Genomic DNA, 26,932 nt, shown 5'->3' with positions numbered 1-26,932 from the left:
TAAATATATCATTATCTTTAAACTTTGTCTGTTATTTTTAAAATCTTTGTCATATATAGCCACAATTTCATTAGATCTAATATAGCGCATACATATATAAAAAGTATCCTAATTAACATATACAATATTGTATTGTACCACATCAGCTCCAAACTAAATGTGAATATATTTAGTAATATATAGAAAAAATGATGGATTAAACCGGTAAAATTTTAAAATTATAGTATTTTAAAAAAATAAGCTATAGGTGTGGCCTGATAAGTTTTTTTCGCCTCTTATCAATTTTAACCAAATTAATCAACTCAATAAACAACCGGCTTCATTTGGTTAAAATTATTTGATTATATGATCCAATCAGTTTCATAAATTTTAGCAAATTTTAATTAATAATATGAGCAATTCAGTTAATATATTAATTGTAAGTAACTCTGTTTTCATGTTTGGAATTTTCTTATAAGCAGAAATATCTAATAAGCTTACAAGATTCCAGATAGCTCATACAAAAAATTGTATGGTAAGTTCTAAATTTATAGTGTTATATTTATTATCATTTAAATATTGAAATAAACTTAAAAAAAAGTATTGTTAGCATCTAAATGACTTGATGTTTAATTAATCAGGATGAAGCAGAGAAAACAATAAGAAAAAAAGTGGTTGAAAAAGCTAAACTATCAGTATCATCTTATGATACAGCATGGGTGGCTATGGTTCCTTCTAAAGAATCAAAGGAGAAGCCATATTTTCCTGAATGTTTGGATTGGGTTATGGAAAATCAGCATCATGATGGATCCTGGTGTCATAATCCAGACCACCCATTGCTTGTTCAGGATTGTCTCTCTTCTACTTTAGCTTGTGTTCTTGCTCTTCAAAAATGGAAGGTTGGCCAATCACTAGTCAAAATAGGTTTAACAAATGGTGAATTTAATTATTTTTTTTGTTAAAGTTTAGTTTACTTCTTATCTTCCGACAGTCTGGATCTAACTTTTTTCTAACCGTGATTCACCGCAAACCTTGTGCTTGTCAGTAAAAGAAAATTTGATTCCAGCTCGGGTTGGAGCCTACCCTAAGTGAAATGATTTTCTTTCCTTATTTTCTGAGTTAATTACAAATAAAATAACTACCTTTACATTCATTTGTAATTTTACTACAATTTTTAAAATTGACAATGCATTTATTTTTAATTATTTGCAATCATATCACTATTCAAAAATTCAATAATTTATAGCTGATGTGACGATCGGAGGATAACATGGTGTTATAAGTTAGATGCCACGAGTAATAATCATAATTTGCAGTGACATTTTTGAACAAAATTTGTTGCTTTATATATTTTTTCTAAAGACATGTGATTTTAAATTAAATTTTGAGCTGAATAATAAATTTAGCAATGTGACCAACCACATGTGGCATCTGACTTGTCGGGTCACATCATTCTCCAGTTTTCATATCAATTTATATAGACTGAATTTTTGAATATTACAAAAAATTAAAAGATAGTAAATAAACTTAACAACTTGTAAAGGTAAATTATAGGGCAACCTATCCTCAGAGTACCCACATTATCGGGGTTTTTTAATTTCATAATCCAACATTTTTTTTTTTAGTTACTAAATCTTTTTTTCAAAAATGATTTTTTCCAGCTAAAATGCATACATGATATCCGGATTTTGATATGTGTCAATTAAATTTTACTAGTTTTACCTTAGAAACTTGTCAAATATGCATATTTTCATTTGGATGAGAGTTTTCGGCCAAATTATGCATACTAGGCAAGTTTTTAAGTAAAGAAAATTTTGGCCGCCGCCTAAGCGTTTTTGGCTGGAAAAATATCATTTCAAACAACTAAAGTTTAGTAAATAAAATGAAAAAAATAAATTTAATCAATAAAATAAAATAAAAACAATAATTTGGATATTTTCAGGATCAATTATCCTATAGTGATTGTAATTTAATGTAAATAGTAAACCGTAGACATGAGTTGTTTAATTATCATTTTATAAACTTTCATCCATTTTGTAGGTTTAGAATTTATTGAGGCCAATTATTGGGCTGCCACTGATAAAAGACAATTGACACCAATTGGATTTGATATCGTATTTCCTGCCATGATCGAACTTGCAATGGAATATGGATTAGAGCTTCCTTTTCATCTTGAATTAATTAATATATTACTATTGAAAAGAGAAATTGAAGTTGCAAGGTATTGTTCAAATTTAAATACCTTTTGACATATATCATGAAATGTGTTATTTCATTTCCGCAATCAGTTTAAATTAATAAAAAATTTGAACCTATCTCGAATAGTTCATGATCTAAATTAAAATTTGCTTAAACATGTCTAAGTGCTTAAACTAAGTTTTTTGACATTTTATGGGCATTGTATCCATATTTATTTAACAATCTTTGACTATAAACATTCAACTTATTTAATTTCTACATATGTGAATTGGAAGGAACCAAAGTTGATCTAGCATACCTAATAGAAGGATTTGGAAAGAAATGTAAATGGGAAGAGATGAGTAAACATCAAAAAAATAATGGGTCATTTTTCAATTCTCCCTCAGCAACTGCAGCTTTGTTTTATAATCATAATCAACAATGTTATGATTACTTGACCACACTCTTAAACAATAATGACAATGCAGGTGAGCATATTTTTTTCAGAATCATAAATTTATTTTCCTTTCTGTGAAATAATTAGAGAAGAGAAAATATATTATTAAATCGAATAATGATAGATTGATTACAAGCATATATATATATATATATATATATATATGTATGTATGTATATAACTAGAATAGTTCTAATCGAATAAGAACTTCTAAGAATATGAACCTTTAATCATAATAGGAGAAGGAGATATATTCCAATACTCCCCCTCAAGTTGGAGCATGAGGATCGATCATGCCCAACTTGGACAATAACATAGTAACAATTCGACCATCAATAAGACTAAACTTGTGTTTAGGCCAATCGATAATTTTCAGTTTTAAGACTTGATGGTCTTCTTTAATATTTGCAGTTTAAGGACTTGCGTCAGTCCCAATTAATAATTTTCAGTTTTAAGACTTGATGGTCTCCTTCAATATTTGCAGTTTAAGGACTTGCGTCGGTCCCAATCAATAATTGGACGAAGAACATTCTTCGTAGTTTTTGCCTTTCTGAGCCACCGGGCTAATTTTAAGACCCGAGTGATTCGAAGGGTGAAGATAACATGGAGACTTGAAGTGCGGCGGCGGCGGCGAGTATGGCGGCGGCAGCAACATCTTTCTTTTCCATATAAAGTAGAAAAAAAGAAAAAAATAAAAAACAATAATAAACTAGTAACATATAAAAAAAATATCATTGGAGACTTGAAGTGTGGCGGCAGCGAGTATGGTGGCGGCGACATCTTTCTTGTCCATATAGAGTAGAAAAATTAAAAGAAGAAGAATACAAAACAGTAATATATAATAAAAAACGAAAATTTAAAAGAGGTGTGAGGTGATTTTGGTTAAAAATAACCAAAATCACCTCCCTAAAATAGTAAGATATGTGCGGAGATCAAGGATCAATTTTGCTTTGATACCATGAGAAATAATTAGAGAAGAGAAAATATATTATTAAATCGAATAATGATAGATTGATTACAAGCATATATATATATATATATGTATGTATATATATATATATATATATGTATATAACTAGAATAGTTCTAATCGAATAAGAACTTCTAAGAATATGAACCTTTAATCATAATAGGAGAAGGAGATATATTCCAATACTTTCATAATTAATTTTCATATTTTGATTTTTCAGTTCCCACAACTTATCCATCAGAAATATATAGCCAGCTTTGTGCAGTTGAAAATATTCAGAAGTTAGGAATCGATGATAGATATTTCAGAATAGAAATAGATAATACTTTGGATAACATATACAGGTAATTAACTAATATTTTAAGGGTTGAATTTTTGACGTTATCAAACTATAATATTTTTATAAAATGGTTAACGAATTGTAAAAATTTACAAAACGGTTACCAAATTATAGTTGTTTTATACCGAATTATAAAAAATTAAAAATAGTTGTTGAGCTGTAATTTTTTTATAAGGTGGTTACCGAACAATAATTTTTTTATAGAATGGTTACCGGTTTGGTGCTGGATATCTTTGTCTTGTCCAGAACTGTAATTTGTTAACTGTTTTGTAAAAATACTATAATGTTGTAACTGTTTATGTTGGTAATCGTTTCATAAAACGCTATAATTCGATGACCATTTTATAGATTTTTATAATTTGATTACCGTTTTGTAAAAAAAAAATCGGTAACCGTAAAAAAATTTAACCCGTCATTTTAAAGATCTTACACAAATAATTCCTAGATGAAGTAATTAAAAAATAATATTGGTTTTGTAGATTATGGATGCAAAAAGATGAAGAAATATATTTAGATGTGAATTGTTGTGCTTTAGGATTTCGTCTATTAAGATTGGAAGGATACGATGTTTCTTCTGGTATGTACATAATATATTATCTCTAATTTTCATATAAACTATATAACAATTAAGGAAAATGCTCTCTCTCTCTCTTGTAGATGTGCTAGCACATGTCTCCGAAGAAGAATATTTTTTCAATTCAGTGAGTTCACAATTTAAAAATACAAAAACAATTCTGGAATTATTTAAGGCTTCAAAGTTAATGACATATGAAAATGAACTTGTTCTTGAGAAGTTAGAAGTTTGGACAAGTTCTTTCTTGAAACAACAACTACTCACAGATGCCATTAAAGATTCTAAACTACATGAAGAGGTATACACGATAAATGTTACAAAATTTAATTGGGTTGTAATACTTTTACTACAATCTAGTTAATAATGTTACAAAAATAAAGAAATAGAGCGATCAAATATATAAAATTTTGCAGGTTAGTCATGCTCTAAGATATCGTTATGATAGTTTAAATTTCCTTGAGATGAGATGGGAAATAGAGCAACAAAAGACAAATAGTGTTCAACTTCTGAAAACATCTTATAGGTAAGTAAGATTTGTTGATTTTAAATGAAATGCTTTTGAGATGTCATGTTAAGGAGTATTAATCCAATATTATTATTTTTGACATCCACAACAGTCTTAATTATAATAATAGTGAGCTATTGACGCTGGCAATCCAACAATATAACATGTGCCAATTGTTGTATCAAAAAGAATACCAAAATCTTGAGAGGTACACAAAATTTTCTTGTGAAAAGACAAAATGAACGGTGGAATTTTTTTTTATTAATCCTACTTGTTGGACCTTTGTCCTTTCAAACTCCTTTTGTTTTGACTTTGACAATCAACTATGAGTGATCTAATCATGTTTATTAGTGTATGGGAACTCATAGGAACAATCGGAAGTCAATTCGGAGCTCTCTAGCAAAAATCGTGTTTTTGAGTAGAAAGCTGTCCAGTAGCATATCTCGCCCGTGATGGATTTCCATCTCGGGGGCGATATATATCACGGGGGCGACGCAAATATCACGGGGGCGATATTCGAGCTGACAAAACCCTAGTCGACCGTTGGAACGAATCACGGGCGCGACGAACACATCTCGGGCGCGATAAATGAGACCGTTGAAGATCCAACGGATACATTTTTGAAGACCCAATGAAGCATTGACACGTGGCTCTAGCCGTTGAAGGTTTTTGTCTCATTCAAATATCTCGCCCGTGATCCATGCATCACGGGGGCGATATGTGTGCAGAGATCATTTTTTTGTTTTGTTTGTTAGTGCTTTGTTTGGGGATTGCTTTGGGTATAAATATAAACCCATTTGCAATGTTTCAAGGTTAACGATTTACACACCTTGAAACAACAAACATACATTTTTAAATCACTTAGTTTTGTTGTAGTTTTGGAGTAATCTTGGAAACTCCTAATCATTGTGAGTTAGAGTTTAGTTTTGGAAAAACTCGACCCTTGTAGGTTCTTGATTATCCTTGAAAAATCAATTGTGAGTTTGAGATTATCTCTAAGAAATCTCTTTGTAAAGTTGGTGCTTATCTATAAAGCACAATCCCATTTAGTGGATTCTAAAATCTCAATCTTAGATTGAGTAGTGGAGTAGGATCGTGAGTTGATCCGAACCACTCTAAATCTCTTGTGTCTTTAAATTCTCTTTTCCGCTTTAAAGAATTTAAATTTCCGATTCACAAATCAAAAACCGGTTTGCCTTATAACCCAAAGGGTCTTTCAATTGGTATCGGAGCAAGGTGCTCTTCTTGTTGCTTAATTGCTAGAGCTTTCGATCAAAAATGGCAACCGAAAATTTTTTCATCACTCTCAAACCTTTTCTTGATGGCTCAAATTACAAAGTTTGGAAATATATGATGGAAAATTATCTTGATATACAAGGGGTTGATCTATGGAGTGTATTTCTAAGGGGATGGACACCTCCATGTGACAAAAATGGAGCTCTTTTGAAGAGACAAGATTGGTCTATAGAGCAAGTCAAGGAGAATGGCATGAATAGAAAAGCCATTACTACTCTCCTCTCCTCAATCTCTAGAGAAGAACAAGGTAGAATTCAACACTTGAATTGTGCCAAGCAAATGTGGGAGACTCTTGAGAGCTACTATGAAGGTACACAACAAGTCAAGGGTAAGAAGCTTGAGTTGCTTCTTGGTGAGTATGAAGGCTTCAAGGGCTTGCCAAATGAAGATGTGGGGATGATGACATCAAGGCTTCTTAAGATTGTTCATAGTCTTGAGCAACTTGGGAAATTCTTCAAGCTAAATGAAATCAATGGTAAAATCCTAAGATCCCTTCCTATTCTTCTATGGCAACCTAAGACTACCGCCATCATTGAAACTCATGATTTATCCACCTTGAGGACGGATGAGTTGATTGGAAAGTTTCTTCTCCATGAGATGTCTTACATCAAGATTATTCAAGAAGAAATGGCAAGGGAGAAGAACATGGCTTTCAAGGCATCAACAAGTACTCTTTTAGAAGAGAACAAGAAGGAAAGCAATGAGGAAGAACTCTTGAGGCTCACAAAGAGAGTGAATGAGCTCAAGATGAAGGGAAATGGCAATCATGGTAGATCCTCCTCTTCAAGGAAGAGTTCAAAGGGGGGTTCCAAGACTTTTTGGGATGGTGATTCTCAATCGGATGGTGATAGCCACCATGATGCCAACTTGTGCCTCATGTCTTTTGAGGAGGAACCAACACTAGAGGTAAACCCCCAATCTTTTCTATCTTGGGATGGTATTGGTGTTGAATCACATGATGCATGCTTAAATGTTAAAAATGATATTGTTGATGATGTTATTGATGATATTGTTGTTGATGATGCTCATGATGATGATGATGATATGTATAGCATGCTTGATGAACTAGTAATTAAATGTGGTGATTATAAAGCCAAGATGCTATTTTTCAAAAGTGAGGCTTCTAAAGCCAAAGATGAAATGATTGTTTTAACAAAAGAATTTCATGAGCTTAAATTGTCAAATGAAGCTCTCAAATCATCTTTACAATCTATCCCTAAGCAAGGTTTGAATGTTGATAACTTGCTTAAGGAAAATGATCAACTAAAGAATGAAATTCTTGAATTAAAAGATTCACTTTCAAGATTTCAAAAAGGGAAGGCAACTTTGGATTCAATTCTTGTATCTCAAAGATGCCCAACCATAAAATATGGACTTGGCTATAATCAAAATGCTTCTAGTTCCAATGGGACTAAATTTGTGAAGTCCATTTTGCCTCAAACTTCTTCTATAGAAGTTCCTCCTAAATTGGTCAAACCAATTGAGGCAAAGAAGGTGCATGCTCAATCTCCTAGGCCTAAGCCATTCTTGGCTCAAAAGGCTAAGAGCAACAAGGGTACAAGACCCTTGAGACATGGCTATGCTTCTCAATATAGTCAAAAATGGAACAAGAAGACTAGAAAGAAATCACATGTTCATGCATCTTCAAATGTCAATTCTTGTGTACATGCTTGTGCTTGTTCTTATGAGACCATTAGAACCAAGCCACCTCAAAAGCAATCAAATGTGAACCATAGAACTCAATGTTTTTATTGCATGCAATATGGTCACATTAATGTTCATTGCTATGTGAGAAAAGTTCAATTAAGGCTAATCCCTTTGAACTATTCAAGCATTAACTTTCAAGGACCCAAAGTTGTTTGGGTACCTAAGTGATTTGCTTTGTAGGTACAATTGATGTCCACTAAACCAATCTCAAATCATAAGGTGGATGATCAATGGAAGCTTTTGGAAAATGGCAACATAGGTAAAATTTGTATCAATCTATATGCCATGTTTTCCAAAATTGTTGTTTTGAGGGGGAGAATCAATTTTTTCAAAACTTAATTCTCCAAAAAGTTTTGATATGCTTTAAAACTTTTTTAATGATTGGACTTGCCTTGGTACAATTCAATTGATGAATTATTACCTATTTTTGATCATTTAAATCAAATTAGTTCAATCAATTGAGTTTTAGGCTTGATATGCATATCAAATTAGTGTCTTGCGCCTCAATTGAATGAGAGACTAAAAAATTATTTTCAAAATCTCCTTCAATTAGCTCCTTTGTCCGTGTTCTAAACATGCTTTGATTCTTTTTGTGCTTGACAAAGGGGGAGAAGTTTCCATGCTCAAATTGCTAAGTTTTTTTTTTTTTTTTTTTCAAAATTTCTTGCTTATGCATTATAAATTGCTTATATCTTTTGTGCATAAAGTGAGGGGGAGCCAAAATCAATTTGACTCTTACTTAACTTAGTCATTTTAGCATGTTGATTGTCAAACTCAAAAAGGGGGAGATTGTTGGACCTTTGTCCTTTCAAACTCCTTTTGTTTTGACTTTGACAATCAACTATGAGTGATCTAATCATGTTTATTAGTGTATGGGAACTCATAGGAACAATCGGAAGTCAATTCGGAGCTCTCTAGCAAAAATCGTGTTTTTGAGTAGAAAGCTGTCCAGTAGCATATCTCGCCCGTGATGGATTTCCATCTCGGGGGCAATATATATCACGGGGGCGACGCAAATATCACGGGGGCGATATTCGAGCTGACAAAACCCTAGTCGACCGTTGGAACGAATCACGGGCGCGACGAACACATCTCGGGCGCGATAAATGAGACCGTTGAAGATCCAACGGATACATTTTTGAAGACCCAATGAAGCATTGACACGTGGCTCTAGCCGTTGAAGGTTTTTGTCTCATTCAAATATCTCGCCCGTGATCCATGCATCACGGGGGCGATATGTGTGCAGAGATCATTTTTTTGTTTTGTTTGTTAGTGCTTTGTTTGGGGATTGCTTTGGGTATAAATATAAACCCATTTGCAATGTTTCAAGGTTAACGATTTACACACCTTGAAACAACAAACATACATTTTTAAATCACTTAGTTTTGTTGTAGTTTTGGAGTAATCTTGGAAACTCCTAATCATTGTGAGTTAGAGTTTAGTTTTGGAAAAACTCGACCCTTGTAGGTTCTTGATTATCCTTGAAAAATCAATTGTGAGTTTGAGATTATCTCTAAGAAATCTCTTTGTAAAGTTGGTGCTTATCTATAAAGCACAATCCCATTTAGTGGATTCTAAAATCTCAATCTTAGATTGAGTACTGGAGTAGGATCGTGAGTTGATCCGAACCACTCTAAATCTCTTGTGTCTTTAAATTCTCTTTTCCGCTTTAAAGAATTTAAATTTCCGATTCACAAATCAAAAACCGGTTTGTCTTATAACCCAAAGGGTCTTTCACTACTATATATATATATGTATATATATATATATATATATATATATAAGTGCAGATATGTTAAGGTTTGTAGATTTGAAGAACTGAATTTTGCAAGGGTTATGCTACTTAATTGCTACTACACAACCTCTGCAATCTTAGTTGCTCCTGAACTAACCGATGCTCGAATATCCACTATCAAAAATTGTATTCTAGTTACTGTTGTTGACGACTTCTTTGATATTGCTGGTTCCAAGGAAGAATTGGAAAATCTAGTTCAATTAGTCCAAAGGTACTCGAGTTGTTTAATTTTTACCATTTAATATTCTAACATTACAAACATCTCAATGATTTGTTACACAAATGACATGGCACAACCGAATGATTATTTCAGATAGCTAATTAAGTTTATGTAAAATTCTCATTTATAGGTGGGAGGAAACTTCAACTATTGGCTACCGCTCTGAGCAAGTTAAGATCATTTTTTCAGCACTAGAAGGTATGATTAAAGAGCTTGATGCTATTGCGTTCAAACATCATGGAAGAAGTGTTGAGCATCAGTTGGTCAAAATAGTAAGATTTTTGTTAGAATTAAATTTTTTGCAAGATTTCAAAAGTTTCTGGAAATTAAAATGTCTTTGCAAAAATTAAAGTTGGTTATTTATAAAATTTTAATTCATATGTAGCAATGCTAATGTTGTTGATATTACAGTGGGATGAATTGCTCAAGTCTATGATGAAAGAAGCTGCATGGGCCGGAGAGAATGCAATACCGTCATTAGATGAATATATGGAAAATGCATACATATCTTTTGCCTTAGGACCCATTTGTCATATAACAACCTATTTTCTTGGAATAACATTGCCTGAAGAAATAATGCTAGGGCCACAAGTACATAAACTATTTAAGCATGTTAGTCTGGTTGGACGACTTTTTAATGATCTTCGATCTTTCAAGGTACCACTAACTCATTTCCTTGTAATTTTTGTGAGTGCAATTGTTGTTTCATTTACTTTTATAGTCTGATGCATGCACAATTTACTATTGTAAATTCGTAGAGAGAACGCGAACAAGGTAAATACAACAGCATATCGCTACGTGTACTTCATAGTCAAGGGAACATGACAGAAGAAGAAGCTATTGAAGGTGCAAAACGAGACATTGAGATGTATAGCAAAGAATTGCTACTACTCACAGTGCAAAAGGAAGAGAATCCGCTTCCAAAACCTTTTAGGGAGTTGTTTTGGAACTTCAGTAACTCATTGCACTACTTTTACGTTGACAATGATGGCTACTCAAATCCCAAAAATAAAATGGCCAGTGATGCAAAAATTGTATTATTCGAACCGGCTTCTCTTCATTAGTCTATTATTATTAGTTAGGTTTTGTAATGCCCAGTAATTTTAAAATATTGATTTTGCCACATGCAATACTTTAACCAGAATAGTGAGATTAAATATTAAATCGGACTAAAATAAATTACCGAAATTATGATATTTAATTAAAAAAGACATGACTTGGATTATTTTAGGAGATATGGAAAATTCTCCAAAAAAAATGCAAAGAATCGGAAAATTGAATTAAAAATAGAAATTGCATAAAATAAGTTTATCGGGACTAAAATATTTTATCAATAATAAATATTTTAAAAAAATAGGAAAATGTTTTAAAAATTGGATTTAGTAATTTAAAAGTTCCGAAATAATAATTTTGGATTTTAATTTTGAAAATTAATACAAAGTTCAAAATTTCCAATTTTAAGTGGTGATTAAATTAAAGTGAGTATACTGTTAAATAGATAGTTTTGGATATATAAAGTTGATGGTTAAGTTGAGGGTTTTTTTGTACTTTAGCCATTTTAATTATAAAAAAAAGGAAATAGGATGATAAATTCCTTTGAAAATCCAAAGCTAACCCATTTCTCTCCAACTCTCTTCTTCTTTTCTTCTCTTTGGCAAAAGAGAGGCATCATCCCTAGGTTTAGAAACTTAACCTAAATCATCACCATCAAGCTCAAATCTCTTTACTCAATCATCAAATCCATCAAGTTTAATTATCAATCTTCAAGTGGAAATTAAGAATTCAATAATCAGTGAGGAGAATCGACATAACCTTCAATTTGAACGTTGATTTCTTGAAGTAATCGGCAATTTCAGAAATTAAACCTTAAAGATTTGAAGACATTGTAAGGATTTGTCATTGATTTTGTTGTTTTGGATTGTAATTTTAGGGTTTATATTTAATTGAAATTCTTGGTTGTTGAAGTTATAACTTGATGGTTTTATGTGTGATTTTGGGCTTAATAGATCATTTGACCCCTAAACTATACCATTTTATTCTCTGCGACCTCTAAACTAATTTCGTATTCTTCTGGACCTCTTAACTCTTTTTTTTGTTCTATTTAACCCCTCATCCGGAATGTGCACACCACACGCGATGACGTGGATAAAACTGATGACATGGCTTTGCTGACATGGGGTTAAATAGAATAAAAAAAATAGTTAAGAGGTTCAATGGAACATTAAAATAGTTTAAAGGTCATAGGAAATAAAAGGATAAGATTTAGGGATTAAAAAATATATTAAGCCTAAATATTTTTGTAATTTAAAATAAAAAGTGATGTACTTTACATATTATTTGAAAAAAAAATCATTTAAGGCTTTAAAAATCATAAAATTTAGCGTGTTTTCCAATTTTAACACGAATTTTAAAGATTCAAAATTGATTTGAAAAGTTTGAAATTGCAAAAAATTAAAAGCTGGTGTATTAAAAAATTTAAAACTGAAAATTCGTGAAACACACTAAAAATTAATTTTTTGTAAAAATGTAGTCTTTTTTTAATATTATCACAGTATAGTAAATTTATAATATTTTATAATATCGCTAAAAACAGACAAACTTCATTTATCATTATTGAAATGTAAACAAATATTTACATGTACAAGAAGTTATATTATGTAATTACTTGACTAAATTTCAATATTTTTTTATTTTTCTAGAAGATTAAATGGATAAAAATTAAATAATTGTATTTTCGAGAAGGTTAAATGGGTAAAAATTAAAAGTTTGAAGGTGCAATAGAAAAATAAAATAAGTTTAGGGGTCAAATAGAACAAAATAGTGTAGTTCGGGGGTTCAATAGAACAATTTATGCATTTTAATTATCCTTCACGCGCTTCAAAGCGTTTGAAAACACGCGCTTTTGCCACGTTGGATGAAAAAAATCAGATCGGCAAAAAAGTTGCAGTTGACGGGTTAAATAGAACAAAAAGTAAAGTTAAGAGGTCCAATAGAATATCAAATTAGTTTAAGAGTCTCTAAGAATAAAAGTGTACAGTATAAAGGTCAAATGATGCATTAAGCCTTTGATTTTGATATTGCCAAAATTGTGGAGTTTGATTAATTAAAACTGATAATGTTAAGTTTGAATAATAATTATGGTGAAATTGAGAAGTTGTCGGAATTGGAGGTTAAAGATAGTGGCCATCAGGGATAATGAACGAGACTGGGGTCTCTGCTTGATCGAGCAGAAGAATGCTAGAACGAGCAGAATATGCTCGAACAAGCAGTATGCTCGACGAGCAATTATGTGGTAAATGAGTTTCAGGCAGTTTTGCCCTACACTTGGACCTAGCTCGACGGTTTGAATTAAACCCGGACTTTTCAAAATGAAATTACATAATTGAGTTAATTAGTTTATGATTTTAAAAAGGATCAAAAGAATAGATATAGTTATAATACGGTTAAGTGTTATACGAATATGTAGACGCAATTCTTTCAATACCTATTCCTTCTTGCCAAGCTGCAGATAGGCTTATCTGGCACTACAAGTGGATAGTAGATACTCAGTTAAGTCTGGCTACTACAAATACCTTGAGTTTCATATGAAAGGGCCCAAAGAGGGAGATCAACCCTCTCCGTCCAACTTAGTCCTTTCAAGAAAGGACTGGAATAACTTTTGGCAAATGAATATTCCAAATACGATTCGTTTCTTCATTTGGAAATCCTTTCACAAAGGCATTCCGGTCTTAGAGGCCTCGAATTTTTGCCTAAAAATGAACCTCAATTACCCGCGCCATTGCCTAAGAAAGGAGACTCCATCATCTCTTTTTCGGTTGTCCTTTCGCCCAAAAAGTTTGGTTCCTATCTGAAATGAGGTTGGATGCGAGACCAATTCCAAAGGAGCCAATGGACAAAATTTGGACAAACATTATGCAGTCTTTGGAGAAGGAGGAAAAGGACATATTGGTTAATATTTGGGTCTTTATTATATGGTATATTTGGAAAGCCAGGAATTCAAAAATCTTTCAACCAAATTCCTGAACAGTACACGAGCCGCCATGCCTTGCAAAATAGGAAGGAGTTTGATGATGCTCAATCTTAGGAGTTAGTCAAAGTCTGTCAAACCGAAAAGAGACGCCTCCATAAAATTAGACATCGTGCTCCAAACACAGACACCATGGATGATTGTATCCGGATTTGTTATGATGGTGGAACTAACAAGACTCTAAAGGCTGGTTTTGTGGCTGGCCTAGCAAAAAATGTTGAGGAGATAACCTGGGCTCTTTTGCTAAATCTTTTCGAGGTATTTGAGATTCGAGAATTTTAGAATTTTTGGCTCTAGAGGAATCGATTTTGTGGGCTAAATTAAAGGGGTGGCGAAATGTGATCTTTGAGGGAGAAGCCATTCAGGTCTCTGATTCAGTCAACGCTAGGGTTTGTCAATTGGCTGGAGCGTGGGGAAGTTGTTAAAATATTTAGCTTACTAAAACTGCCTTTGATCATTATCGCTTTACTTGAATAAAAAGAGAGAACAACAAGGAAGCCCATCTTTAGTGCAAATGGAAAAGGCGTCTTATAGACGATATAACTCCATCATCTTATAGGTTGCCTAGTTGCGTGCTTCGTAATCTATTAATACGAAAAAAAGTGTTAAACGAATAAGTAATGAGATTAAACTAAAGTTACAGATTGATAATAAATTATTTCTAAAACTTTAAGTGTTTAAACGAGTAATCAGTTAATGATTATTAGCTAATGTTGATATTAAAATGAGATTAAGTTGTTTAGTCTGATAGTTAAAACGTTTAAAAGGACAATATAATTATTATATGGACTAATCGAATTATAATTTTAATGGATAATGAAACCGAGTTACGGTATAAGAAAAAGTTGATACTATAAATAATAGCGAGATAATATCGGGAGAAAAAATCAATGGATTTTATAGTCGAGTATGAATTATTAATAATAACTTATGAAATATAGTTATGACATATTAGTTCACTATATTATTTGATATAAGTGTATAATTAGTAAGTTTAGTTAATTTATATTATCGATGTTGAGTTCTAAGAAATATATTGGTATTTTTTTAAAATAAAGTGTTATACTCGAAAATGAGTTATAATTTCGGAATATAAGTAATCGGGCTTAGGTAGCGTGAAATCTGGACCGATAGGTTATGATTATGATTTATGTTTGCAAAACAAAATCGAGATTTAAACGTCAAACCTAGAATTTATGAATTTGGTCTGCAAAGTTATGAAGGATGTTTTAAAAACCAGAACTCAACTCAATAATCGATTACCTAATTATAAAAGAGATTTGTGTGTTTGAATATAGTCCGAGTCTAGAGTTAAGCTTGGGTTATTTTATAGTTATTAACAAATAATTTATATTTAGATTCAATGAGTTTGCCGATCTTGGGGTCAGAACTGAATAATCCTCCAAATAAAAAGAGTGATTGAGTCCGGCTTCAAGCACTAGAAAGAGAGTATTATTTTAGAATAGTGAAAAACTGTAAGTTTGTATGTATTTATTTTTTATTATTTAAAAATGCATTGCTTTATACTTATAAATGTTTTGTTTAAACCGCACTGCATTTTTATGTTTTTTTAAAACCAGTATAGACCCAATAAAACATGCTATCTATTAGGTGTTAATAGGCACACGTGTGCATCAGTAACATCAATCTAGGATTATGACCTAATCAAGACAGTAGAATGAAAATTTGTCTATATTGTAAATGTTAGATACAAGATTAACTCGGTAAAGGCTCTAGGGTCTTGTATCTATTGCGTTAACTCGGTGAGCTATGAATCTCTAGGGACTCACATTTCTTTACCTCACCAAAAACGAACGAAAACTCAATTCAAGACGAACAATATCATAAGCCTATAAATAATCCTTTTGCATACCAGAAATTTAAATAAAGATAATATCTGAGCTACAAGATGGATGAACAACTTGTTCACTGAAAACAAAACCATGTAATCAGAAATAAAATGCAAGATTAAGTTACTTTCAGGATAAAAACTTGTACACTGCGCTAGATGATCAATTCATTCTCTGTGCAGCTTCCTTTGCTAACACTCGCTCCTTGGCCTTAGTCTTTGCTTGAGATTTTGATCCCATGATGCCACCACCCCACCTCTTGCGGTGCTCATCAAATTTGTCATTAAAGTTGGCCTAAATTAACAGCAAAGTAACGTCAGAATTTTAATTAGATTTTAAGGGATCATTGTTAGAAACAGCTCTTCCCTAAATATGCAACAAATGAGAGATGCCTATTCCGACATTTAAAAAAAATCCAAATACAAGGAATGTTAGATGCCAGATAAGAAATCACCAGATTGATCCTCAAGACTAATTGCTAGATACATATTAAAATGTTGTTCAAACATAAGACTACCACATGGGTGCTGTTTATTACCTTAACTGCCTCCAAAATCTTGCTAAATTCCAATTTATCTTCATTTTTCACTGATGTAAGGCACAAAACTGCAGCTGTCTTCTGATGGACAATCTATATATTGTTGCAAAAAAGAAACAGTCAGTTACCAAAACTAAAGTAATATAACTAATAGGAGGAAATGGTGCAGAAAATTTACCGCTCCGAGACGAGACTTGCCCTTGACAATTGCATATGGAACCTCCATTTTCCGGCACAAGGCAGGCAACCAAACAACAAGCTCAATTGGATCAACATCATGAGCAATAATTACTAACTGAGCCTTGTTCTACATGAATAACACAATGTTTGGTTACAATAGATAAATAAAAAAAATATGATGAGTCAGAATAACTATAAGAGTACAAAAGTAGGGGGCTTTCATACTATAATCAGTAGGTGATTGAATTTGAGAGAATGCAGAATTAATCATGTACTAACCAAGAGAAAGAGAAAATGAGAGAATGTAAAGGCCAAATGTAACAATTCCAAAACATAATTTTTCAAAAGATACACGAATGATTACCATACCGATATACCTGCCCCATTAATCTAATAAAAAGAACTGTTGAAATTATTCATTATCATTAAGTTAGCTCATGGGCAGAGCGTTAAATGTATACCTGCTCGATGAGGTAAGTAACATGGTTAAGCCCGTATTTCACAACAATGGGCTTCTTTGATTCCACAGTTTTCCCCTCAGCTTCAGCTTGTGCTCTTACAAGAAGCCTTTCCTTCTTAGCTGTCTTGTCCTCAGGTCTATACTTGAGCAACAACTTGAAGAGTTGAGTGGCTGTTATTTTAGAAAGACAAAAAATATCAGGGGAATTACAGCCAAAAGTAGAATATTCAAGAGCACGGAGGACAGTAATGCAAATCATACCGAGGTTCTTGTCGAGCGTTTTAGTGAACTGGTTAACAGCAGGAGGAACCTTCAAACGCTGCTTGAGAATTCTCCTTTGCCTCTGAATACGAACAACATGAGGCCACTTGACAAACCTGGTCAAGTCCTTCTTAGGTGGCAGAGCACCACCAATTCCAAACTGCTTCGGCCGCTTCTCAAACAAGGGATTCAAAACCTTTTCCTGAGATTATCGAACGTACGCAATAATTACTTCACTAAAACAAAATCACATTGACCTACAACTAGTGCAAAAAACTGCAGTTGGAATCTAGATTACTCACTGGTTTCTTCTTTGCCAAGGCTGGGGCTTTCACACCTCTTTTAGGAGCCTGTAAAATGCACACAAATATATGAACCAAACACAAATAATTTCTACAATCAAACAGTCCAATGTCTACCAATGAGTTGCATTCAAACCTAATTATGAACTCAGATCACTGAAATTTAATTTCTCTGAATAATTTACACGGCAATGAAACATAAAAATCATTCAAAATCTTATTAACTACAAACAGATTGAAATCTAGATAAGCAAATAAATTAGAAGACGGTACCATGGTGGCGGAGGAGATGCGCCGCTGCTGTTAGGGTATAGTGGAAGTGGAAAAGAAGAGAAAATGGGAGGTGAAAGTATAAGTGAAGTATAAGCCCAAACCCTAAAATTAGCTCCTTTACTTTTACTTAATTTACTCTATACTTTGTTTTTTAGGGTTTGGGGTTATAGAAGTAAAAGTTTAAGTAAATTTTTGTTCGAATAATTATTAAACAAATTTAGAGTATAGTAATTAGATAAAGTTGCGTACATTCATAAAGTGGCAAACAATATTATGAAATAAGCATCAGTGTAATTTATTAATTTAAAATTAATTTTTTTTAAATAATAGTTTTTGTGATGTTAAAAATTCGAAAACAACCAACGAGTTGTAGCTCAAATGGTAAAAGTGCTAGACATCAAACTGTAAAGATCGTGAATTCAATCCCTCCCACAAACGCTTTATTTTTTCAATTATCAAAAAAAAAATCAAAAACATAATAAATAATAAATTTATAATCTTATTAGATTTGTATTATTAATAGCTATAATTTAAATATGGTTCAAATTTGATCAATTTAAAATAGTGATTTTATAGCATATAGAATTCAGAATATATTACTTAACTTGTCAATTTTCTTAATTAATACTTTGTTGAAATAAGAAAAAGCTATATATATTTATAGAGTGGATCAATTATTTTTTTAACATTATCATGAAATAAGCATCAGTGTAATTTTATTTGTTAAATCTTTTACAAATTTAATAACGTATTTTAAAATAATTGGCTCAATCTATAGATGACATGGTGGACTAAGTATATTTTTCCTTTGAGTTTTTAAAAATAAATATTTATGTTTAGTTTTATTTTAAGTAAAACTCCTTATATTTAGTTTAAATTAAAAATTAAAATATAAAAAAATCAAAATTTAGAAAAATATTGATAATTATGAACTGGATTGATCAATTATTGTACTTTTATAATTTCAGCATGAACTTCTAATCTTCATAATTTTAAATATAATATTTGTTATATTAAATCATCAATTGAAAACCGGATCAATTAGTGTTTACAAAGCAACATAATCCATTTCAATGCATTTTATTTCTGGGTTTTGGTATTCCGTATCACCACGGATTGATCAAATCTTCGATTGATGATCCGAATTGAAAAAAAGTAAAAAAATAAATTAAATTATAAAAATTAAAATTTTATTTATATATCATACTTTTATTTGTATTGAAATCAAATTAATTGATGGTGAGCCCACCGCATGGAATAGTTGGTTTGGTAGCCATTGATTAGCAAGTGTTTGTGGGGTTGAAAGGTAGCACATTATCAGACAATTCCATTAGACCACTCACTACTAATGCTTTTAGCCTTTTTGAAGCCAATGGCTGTCCACCAATTTGCTGTTCCCTCATCAATGCATATTTGATAGCTCCAACTTGAAAACACATTCACAAAAAGTTTATTCTTTTCATCATCTGTTCAAAAGGCAGCACAATTTTTTCTTTTTTTATAGAAAATCTGCAGCATCATTTTGATAAGTATGAAACAGGAAATGACTGTTGATGGGCTATAAGTTAGGTAGCACGGACACTTCATCCAATCACCATTTTCTGTTTCAAAAACGTAACTGAAAACTTGGCATTTCGAGCATTAAATTTTATTTTTAACATAAAAATCTCAAAATAACACTGTTTTGCCATATTGTGTCCAAGTATCCTTTTTCTCTGCGCCCATGTCCATGCTACCTAGGCTATAAGTGAATAGCAACCTATATTAAACGGAAAAAATTTCAGTCTTATGTTTCGTTACCTCCGTTCCCAAAAATGCTTCTGAAATTTCAAAATCTATTTCTAACCTATTCTCGAAAAAAAAATTACATTTCCATTTTCCAGTTTCAAAAGCATTTCCGTTTCCTGTGCCACATACAAATCAATTTATGCCTCCATCAACTAACATAAAGAGAATGAAGAGAAAAGTATCTTTAGTATTGATTTTAAAAGGTTCCAACGGCACTACATGAACTCTTAGGATACTTTAAATGGGTAAAAACTGATGAGTGAGGGCTCTTGGCCACTTTTAACCCATCTAATTAAGAATGTAGGATCACAACAATCTAGACATCATGTTTATGCCTCAACTACAAAAACAAAAACAATACAACAGCATGATTCACCTCTGAGATCATCCATGGCTGCAGATAAACAGCTCTTCAAGAGTCGATGATCCACTTCTTTATCGCTTACATTGCAATTGGCATACTAGTTAGAAAAAGATCTTCATGGTAGCTGCACTTGGAAGAGTCCTCAGGGGAATTATCATAAGTATTCCCTGTCTCATCCTCATCAAAACTTTCCTCAGCGCCGCAATCAAAACTGCAAAATGCTTTCTCACCTCTACAAAACACCAAAACGGGAACATAACAATATACATAATAAGAACCGGATTTGATCGTCCGAATCACAAGTAAGGCATTCCATCAAGAGATATTTGGAAACATACCTGCACATATAAATGTCATCTTCTGTCTTCAACTCTTTCTTGCAAGAGTAACAGAAGCTCAAAAACTCATCAGATGGGATCGGAGTCGAACCCTCCGGGCAATTAACCTCTTGAGGAAATGCAGACTCCGTGTCAAAATTGGACAACTCATTTGTGTGACATTCCAAAATACAGTCACCGAAAATGTGAGTTGTTTTCGGGTTTGGACCATAAGAAATTATACACGTATAATCCTCAGAAAGCTCAATCTCACGTGCAGAGAGAGAAGCTACACGTCCACTGCTTGAGCCAATAGGTACTGGAAGTGAACTTGATCTGCTTTCGGAAGAATCATCTGTTTTCTTATCGCCGTCATCAGAAAGTGAGAAACTTCTGATACTAGTATTTCTATTCTCCGAACAAAACTTCTTAGAGCTCAAAGGGGATTTTGGGGATAAGCTAATTGGCGAAGAGGTTTCAAATGGTTTACAGTCTAACCCGACTCCTTCGTCACCGAAGACGACATCAGAATTTGATTTACCTAATTGGGGTTTAGGAGTTCTGCTTTCTGGTAGTATCAAAAGCATGTAGTCTATAGGCAACGAGTTGGATCTCCCCGCAAAACCGGTCTTCACCTGCGATCCAAAGATAATATTCTTTCTCTTTTGGGAGTTAAGAACAGCAGCAGGCGGTTTACTTTCATCAGCAAGTAAATCTATGATGCCAAGACCTACTTTACTGCTATTCCATTTCTTTTGCTGGTCAATTTGTGTTGGTGATTTTGGGGACCTATGGCCAAACGGGTTACTAAGACTTGAGAAGAAACTGAAATCAAGAGGAGACGTTGGACTCCTAACTGAGTCAGTATCGGATGAACCTCTAGAACCAAACCCCACAAAAAACCCAGGAAAATTGAAAAATGAGCTGCTTATAAATCTCGGGCCAGACGCATCAGATTCTACAGCAGAGTCGGCCATTGGACTGAATAAACATGCCTCTTCTAAAGCAACTTGTTTCTCCTTTTAAGCATCTTTTAAGAACCTCTCGGTGCTTAAAATACTAACCGGCAATTTGTTGCTGTAATAGTTGAAGGTAGCAAGATCAGTCATAAAATCAATAGATGAAGTGCTAAAACAGTGAACCAACTTGAGAAATAAATCATATGAAGAATCAATGAACATGAAACTACACAATTTTCATTGATGACAAAAAGTTTGTTCCTATAAGACCAAAAATGAATTCGAAACATTTATGAGCTTTCAATGACAATTGAGACCCACATTAAACAAGGTAACAACCATAGAAATCATCCATGTGCATCCATTAAGGTCCTATGAATACTCAATAAAAACAAAAGAACTTATACATCCAGAAACCACATTTTAAATTCAGGGCCAGGAATTCCATTAATCAGTGCATAACCTTAAAGATTTCTTAATCATAAATATAAGTAAATCTGGATCTGTTCATACACAATAAATGAAGAAACAAAGCAATTTATAGGTCTAAAAAACAAAACAAACAAACCAAATAGAAATTTTACAATCTAACTCAATAATTCAACACAAGAAAGATCAAAAAAAAGAATCTTGATTACTTCATCCCTCAAATTCCTCAAAAAGTGCTTAAAATTAACATCAGATCAACATTTTAACCAGATAGATCCACATCATACATCAAAAAGAACATAAAAACCACTGAAATGATCCAAAAATTCAAAAGAAAAAAAATATAATCAACAGATTGAATAATTTAAACTACCCAGTAACTAGAACACCAAAAAGAACCCAAAGATTAAACCTTTACAAGTACCCACTAACTAAAACATCAAAAATAAGCTAAGGATTGAAAATTGAAGAACACACAGTAACTAAAACATCAAATAAATCAAGAATTCAAGTTCAAAGAATGAACCCACCTAGTTTTTCCTCTGATACACCTTCAAAAAATGTCAGTAGGGACATGAATTGATACGGACAAAGAACAACTATATATTTCTGTTTTTAGTTTAATGTTTTTAAAAACTTATTTTAATTTTTTAATGTTTATCCATTTGCATCAAAATCAGAGAAGCAGAAAAGCACTGATAATTCTAATATATAATACTACTTCTCTGTGTGTGTGTGTGAATGTGATTGAACAAGAAAATACGTATTTTATACAGTATTTTACTAAGCTGCGTATGGATATTCCTTTGTTCTGTAGCAGTTGAAAATGAAGGCAGACGCGTGGTTTCCTTATTGTGTTTAACATTCACACCCAAAACTAAGCTGTGTGATGCAACCTGGCATAAATCTGGCTTTAGATTATGTGAATCTGATGCTTGGAAATATAATCCATCAGAAGTGCGTTTTGCATTTATTTTCTTAAATTTGTAGGATTGTGAGGAGGGGTGTGCATTGGTCGGTTAGGTCGTCCAATCGAATTAGTCGTAACTAAATTTATTTAAAAATTTATAATCGTAACCGTAGCTGGATTGCAAAATAGTTATTTTATTTGGTCGGTTATTTTGATTAATTAGATAATCACATTTTTGTCATTATTAGTGATTGCAAAATAAAGTAAACTAAAATAAATTATTTTTTTATGTTCATTTTTAATTTATATAAGTTTAGAAGGTAATATTGATATATACGTCCTACAAAATTACAAACATGTTTGAAATTCGGCCAGTTTGTTTAATTTAGATTTCATGCTCAAAACCAAATTTAACCGATAAACAATTTTAAAAAAAAATTGTTAACCATAACGTAACGGAATTAACTAAAATAAAAATCTATTTGAAATTTTAATTTAATTCGGTTAGTTAATTTAGTTACACCAAAATAATGTACTCCCCTTACGAGCTAGATTCCTTTTATTATTTCAATTACAACAAACATCAATGTCTTATAAAAAAAATTAAGTCTCATTCTAATACTTAATTTATTACAATAGGGTAGTGATTTTAAATTAAAACTAATAAAAAATAATTTGGAAATATCTTCACATAAAAAAAAAATTGAAAGCGTTTTACATTTATTAGATTACTCTTTTAATTAAAATTAACAACTGAAAAATAATCTTTGTCTCTGTAGGCATAATCTGTAACACCCCGTATTTTTCTAGTCAGTTCTGGTGAAGTTTTCGATGTTGTCTTACCATGTTTATGAGTCCTTCAGTGTGTTGTTTGGGCTTTGTTTCGTGTATTTCGGGCCTAGGGAATCAATTTTGGGCTTCAGAAGCAAGTCAGATTGGGTCGGGGGTGAGTTTCGGCGTGCCAGGGAATTAACCCAGGCAGTACGTCGCGATAATGGGTGTGGCAACGCGCCGCCAGTCCAGCTTTTACGGGGCCTATAAATAGATCCCTAACTCAAACTCTAGCCCTATTAGAACGTGATTTAACATCCTAATCGCAAGATCTATGCATATTCTTCGTTACGTTCTTCGTTGGTGACTTTTGGATCCTATTGTTTTCAGTCCAGACCTTTATACTAAGGTTAATACATATTTTGTTTTGTTGTTCATCATCCCTAGGTCTCTATGTATGGTTTTCTCACCCTTACGTTATATGGATTCATTGTTTATGTTTTGCGTAGAAATTGCATAGTTTAGGGTTTTTATGATTGAATCGCTACTATTGCTATGTCATGCTTATGCTACATATCTTGTATGATTAAAATGATGGTTTATATATATATAAAAATTGGTGTTGCATGTTTTGGTAAGCGTATGGCATGATACATCAATGTTAGGATTGTATTAGCGATTTGTATGTACTAATCAATATGGTGGTTTAAATCTATGAATCTGTGATACAATGTTTAGGTTACTGATTAGTATGATATGTTTGGAGGATTTCCTGTCTATGATATGATCTTATTGGTTGTATCAACACTTTGGCATGCTCTCAATTGTTTAAGCCGAAATTGCGTAGAATGGTTATTTGAGAGTTGTAATCGTATCAATGTTTTGAGATGATGTACCTAATGTTCTAAGTCGATATATATGATTTTTATATTATCTAGAATCCGACTTTACATGTTTTAAATCATTGAATGTATGAATTGATTTGTTTAGCATGCTTATGCAATTTCTAGCGAAATTGTGAGTTGGATTGTTTAAGGGTTATTGGCATCTGAGTTGGTTTTGTATTTTAGATTCATGTATGATATACTACTGATCTAAATGATATTGCGAGTAGAGGGCCTGCTTGTTCAAAATTTTAAACGTTGGGACCACAATTGAACCTTTTTCGGACGTGAGAACTCACTTGATTCTCGCCCAAATCATAGGGGCAAGGATGATGTTTCTCCTTTAATGGAAAGCCATATCATCAATGGAAACAGCAAAAAAAATTGCCACGTAAGGTCGAAGTAACGGAGTTAGAGACGGTGTTGTCTAAATTATTTAAAAATTTTCATTTAGGTGTCTAAATTTTTTATTTTTTTCATATCAGTATTTCATTTTTTGAAAATGGATCAAATAAATATTTTTACTATTTTTTGATGGAAGTATATTGAATAATAAAAATATTTTTTACTTTTATTTATTTAAATTTAGGTTTAATTGCCAAAAAATACCAAACATATATGTCTTGTGTTAATTATAACTAAACCTTTAAAAATCGTCAAATTTAGTGAATCTTATATGTTGTGTTTCTTTTTCAGCAATTTTTGAATCGAGCCGAATTTATTTTCCACATGTCATTCAAATCACCTCCAACTCAAAAGTATTAATGGACATGACAATATCTCAAACCACCACCTCACCCCAACCAACCAAATAATAAACCAAGTAAAATCGAATTCAACTAAACCAAATTAAATTAAATCAATTCAATAATTAATTAATTTTATAAAATTAACTTTAAATAAATTTATTAAAAGAATTTATTAAAATTAATTTAAAATTATATTTAATTAAAATAAACCTTAATTATCTCAACATTTTATTTTTATCGGATTAAAATTCATTCGTTTAAAATTCGTATCATATTAGGGTTGAGAATCTTAACTCGATTAGTTATATGGATTGTATTCGTATTGACCATAATCAACAGAATAGGTCGACACGATACGAACACGACCCGCCAATCCATTTTCACACCCTATATTTGGATTTGCTCTTTGTCTTCTTCAATGAAAGAGCAGACCCGTTAACGATTCTAGGTGTAGCTACGTAGAACTTTTTCTCCAAGGCATATGCAGTAACCACGGACGATTCTAGGTGGAGTTGTCCGACGGCATAACGTTACCGTCAATTTCATGATAAAGTGGGACCCATAAAGTGGACCTGAAAAAATTAGACATCAGCACAGTAATAATGATTCCCTTAAAACAATCACCACCGATTAACCTTTTTTACTTTTACTGCTAATTTTTTGACACCTATCTATTTGTCGTTTTTGATATATTATTTTCAATTATTAATAAGAAAATCAAAAAGTGTGATCACACGCATCCTATTTTGTTTTGCCAATCGAACGGCTCGCAGAGATAGATTCTCGCTTGTCGGAAACTCGGAGCATCGGACGGCGTACGTAGGTTGATCAGGATAAGCACTGTTCTTGATGAGGGTCCACCACACGTGTAGGGCATGTGATCGAGTTAGAGAATAGTGAGTGAATGATTGCATTGTGTTTGTTGTTTGGTTGCTTTTGAAATGTGACGTAACTTTAGGCGTGTTTCTATAAGATTATTAGTATTTTATTGGAATGTGGACATGTGCTTATGAAATACTAATATTGAAAAATAAATTGTGTGGAGATTTTTGAAATTTTTGTTCGTTAATTATTTATAATAGACAATTGGATATATTTATTCTAATTTATAAAATTGACAATAAAATGTTGAAATTACAAACTTAAATAAATTAGCTGTAGATTTTGCTTAATTATTCGTATTATAATTAAACTATCACTATGTTTTTATTAAATTTAATTTTAAAGTATTATATTTATTAGTTTCTTTATAAACTTTTATTTTTTCATAGCCGTTTACAAAAATAACTAACTTAATAATTTAGTTTTTAAAAACATTATACATATTTTTATACTGCAAAATTACTACGCACTCTGCTAATATTTTTATTATAACCTAGATATAAATACAAGGAAAAACAACCAAACAATTCAGCTAGTTCATTTGATTCATTATCGTTCCGCTGCCGCCGCTTCTCTTTCGCTGTCGTTTTGTCGCGTCGACACTGTTCTGCTGCTCTCGTGCTTCTTTTTTCTAGATATGATATGGATAAGCAAATGTATACTAACATTATATCAAGAGTATACATATCAGAACATACTGAAATTTTATTAATACTAAATAAAAATTATACCAAAATTACACCACATCGTATACTAAAAATTAAACTAACAATATACTAAAATTATACCAAAAGTATACACATCCAAACATACTAAAATCTTATTAATATTAAATAAAAATTATACAAAAATTACAGCACATCGTATACTAAAAATCAAACTAACAATATACTAAAATTATACCAAGAGTATACACATCATAACAAACCAAAAATTTATAATATCAAATAAATATTATACCAACATT

At 32.0% G+C, this 26,932-nt stretch overlaps 3 protein-coding genes across 3 annotated transcripts; 1 reads left to right on the top strand and 2 right to left on the bottom strand.

The window, feature by feature from the left end:
* The first annotated feature begins 2,515 nt into the window (after positions 1–2,515).
* Positions 2,516–14,105, top strand: LOC126681417 (ent-kaurene synthase-like 2). Its single transcript, XM_050376957.1, has 13 exons — positions 2,516–2,645; positions 3,805–3,928; positions 4,404–4,501; positions 4,582–4,625; positions 4,719–4,796; positions 4,912–5,021; positions 5,116–5,211; positions 9,797–10,012; positions 10,152–10,293; positions 10,433–10,678; positions 10,780–11,055; positions 13,534–13,835; positions 13,940–14,105. Exons 1-13 carry the CDS (start codon positions 2,516–2,518, stop codon positions 14,103–14,105), a joined length of 2,028 nt encoding a protein of 675 aa, XP_050232914.1.
* A 1,788-nt stretch (positions 14,106–15,893) lies between these two features.
* LOC126682972 (60S ribosomal protein L7a-2-like) lies at positions 15,894–18,027 on the bottom strand. Its single transcript, XM_050378777.2, has 7 exons — positions 17,913–18,027; positions 17,640–17,687; positions 17,338–17,539; positions 17,078–17,247; positions 16,615–16,743; positions 16,437–16,529; positions 15,894–16,192 (listed from the first exon to the last, which is right to left on the bottom strand). Exons 1-7 carry the CDS (start codon positions 17,913–17,915, stop codon positions 16,061–16,063), a joined length of 777 nt encoding a protein of 258 aa, XP_050234734.1. The 5' UTR covers positions 17,916–18,027; the 3' UTR covers positions 15,894–16,060.
* Positions 18,028–19,867: 1,840 nt separating this feature from the next.
* Positions 19,868–22,646, bottom strand: LOC126682325 (FCS-Like Zinc finger 10-like). Its single transcript, XM_050377970.1, has 3 exons — positions 22,300–22,646; positions 20,403–21,458; positions 19,868–20,296 (listed from the first exon to the last, which is right to left on the bottom strand). The coding sequence occupies exons 2-3, from the start codon at positions 21,356–21,358 to the stop codon at positions 20,143–20,145; spliced, it is 1,110 nt and encodes a 369-aa protein (XP_050233927.1). The 5' UTR covers positions 21,359–21,458; positions 22,300–22,646; the 3' UTR covers positions 19,868–20,142.
* Positions 22,647–26,932: the final 4,286 nt, after the last annotated feature.

The sequence above is a fragment of the Mercurialis annua genome, linkage group LG5 (assembly GCF_937616625.2).
Source record: "Mercurialis annua linkage group LG5, ddMerAnnu1.2, whole genome shotgun sequence".
Classification (NCBI taxonomy): domain Eukaryota; kingdom Viridiplantae; phylum Streptophyta; class Magnoliopsida; order Malpighiales; family Euphorbiaceae; genus Mercurialis; species Mercurialis annua.
Note: the sequence above shows the minus strand (reverse complement) of the source record. Positions and strands in the feature narration are given on the sequence as shown.

Coding starts and splice junctions, on each gene's coding strand:
- LOC126681417 (XM_050376957.1), top strand. CDS start 2,516: ATGAGTAAACATCAAAAAAATAATGGGTCATTTTTCAATTCTCCCTCA. Junction 3,929..4,403: donor ACTTTGGATAACATATACAG/GTAATTAACTAA, acceptor TTGGTTTTGTAG/ATTATGGATGCAAAAAGATG. Junction 10,679..10,779: donor ATGATCTTCGATCTTTCAAG/GTACCACTAACT, acceptor GTAAATTCGTAG/AGAGAACGCGAACAAGGTAA.
- LOC126682972 (XM_050378777.2), bottom strand. Junction 17,540..17,639: donor CCTTGGCAAAGAAGAAACCA/GTGAGTAATCTA, acceptor CGATAATCTCAG/GAAAAGGTTTTGAATCCCTT. Junction 16,744..17,077: donor TTACTTACCTCATCGAGCAG/GTATACATTTAA, acceptor TTATTCATGTAG/AACAAGGCTCAGTTAGTAAT.
- LOC126682325 (XM_050377970.1), bottom strand. CDS start 21,358: ATGGCCGACTCTGCTGTAGAATCTGATGCGTCTGGCCCGAGATTTATA. Junction 20,297..20,402: donor GATGACATTTATATGTGCAG/GTATGTTTCCAA, acceptor GGTGTTTTGTAG/AGGTGAGAAAGCATTTTGCA.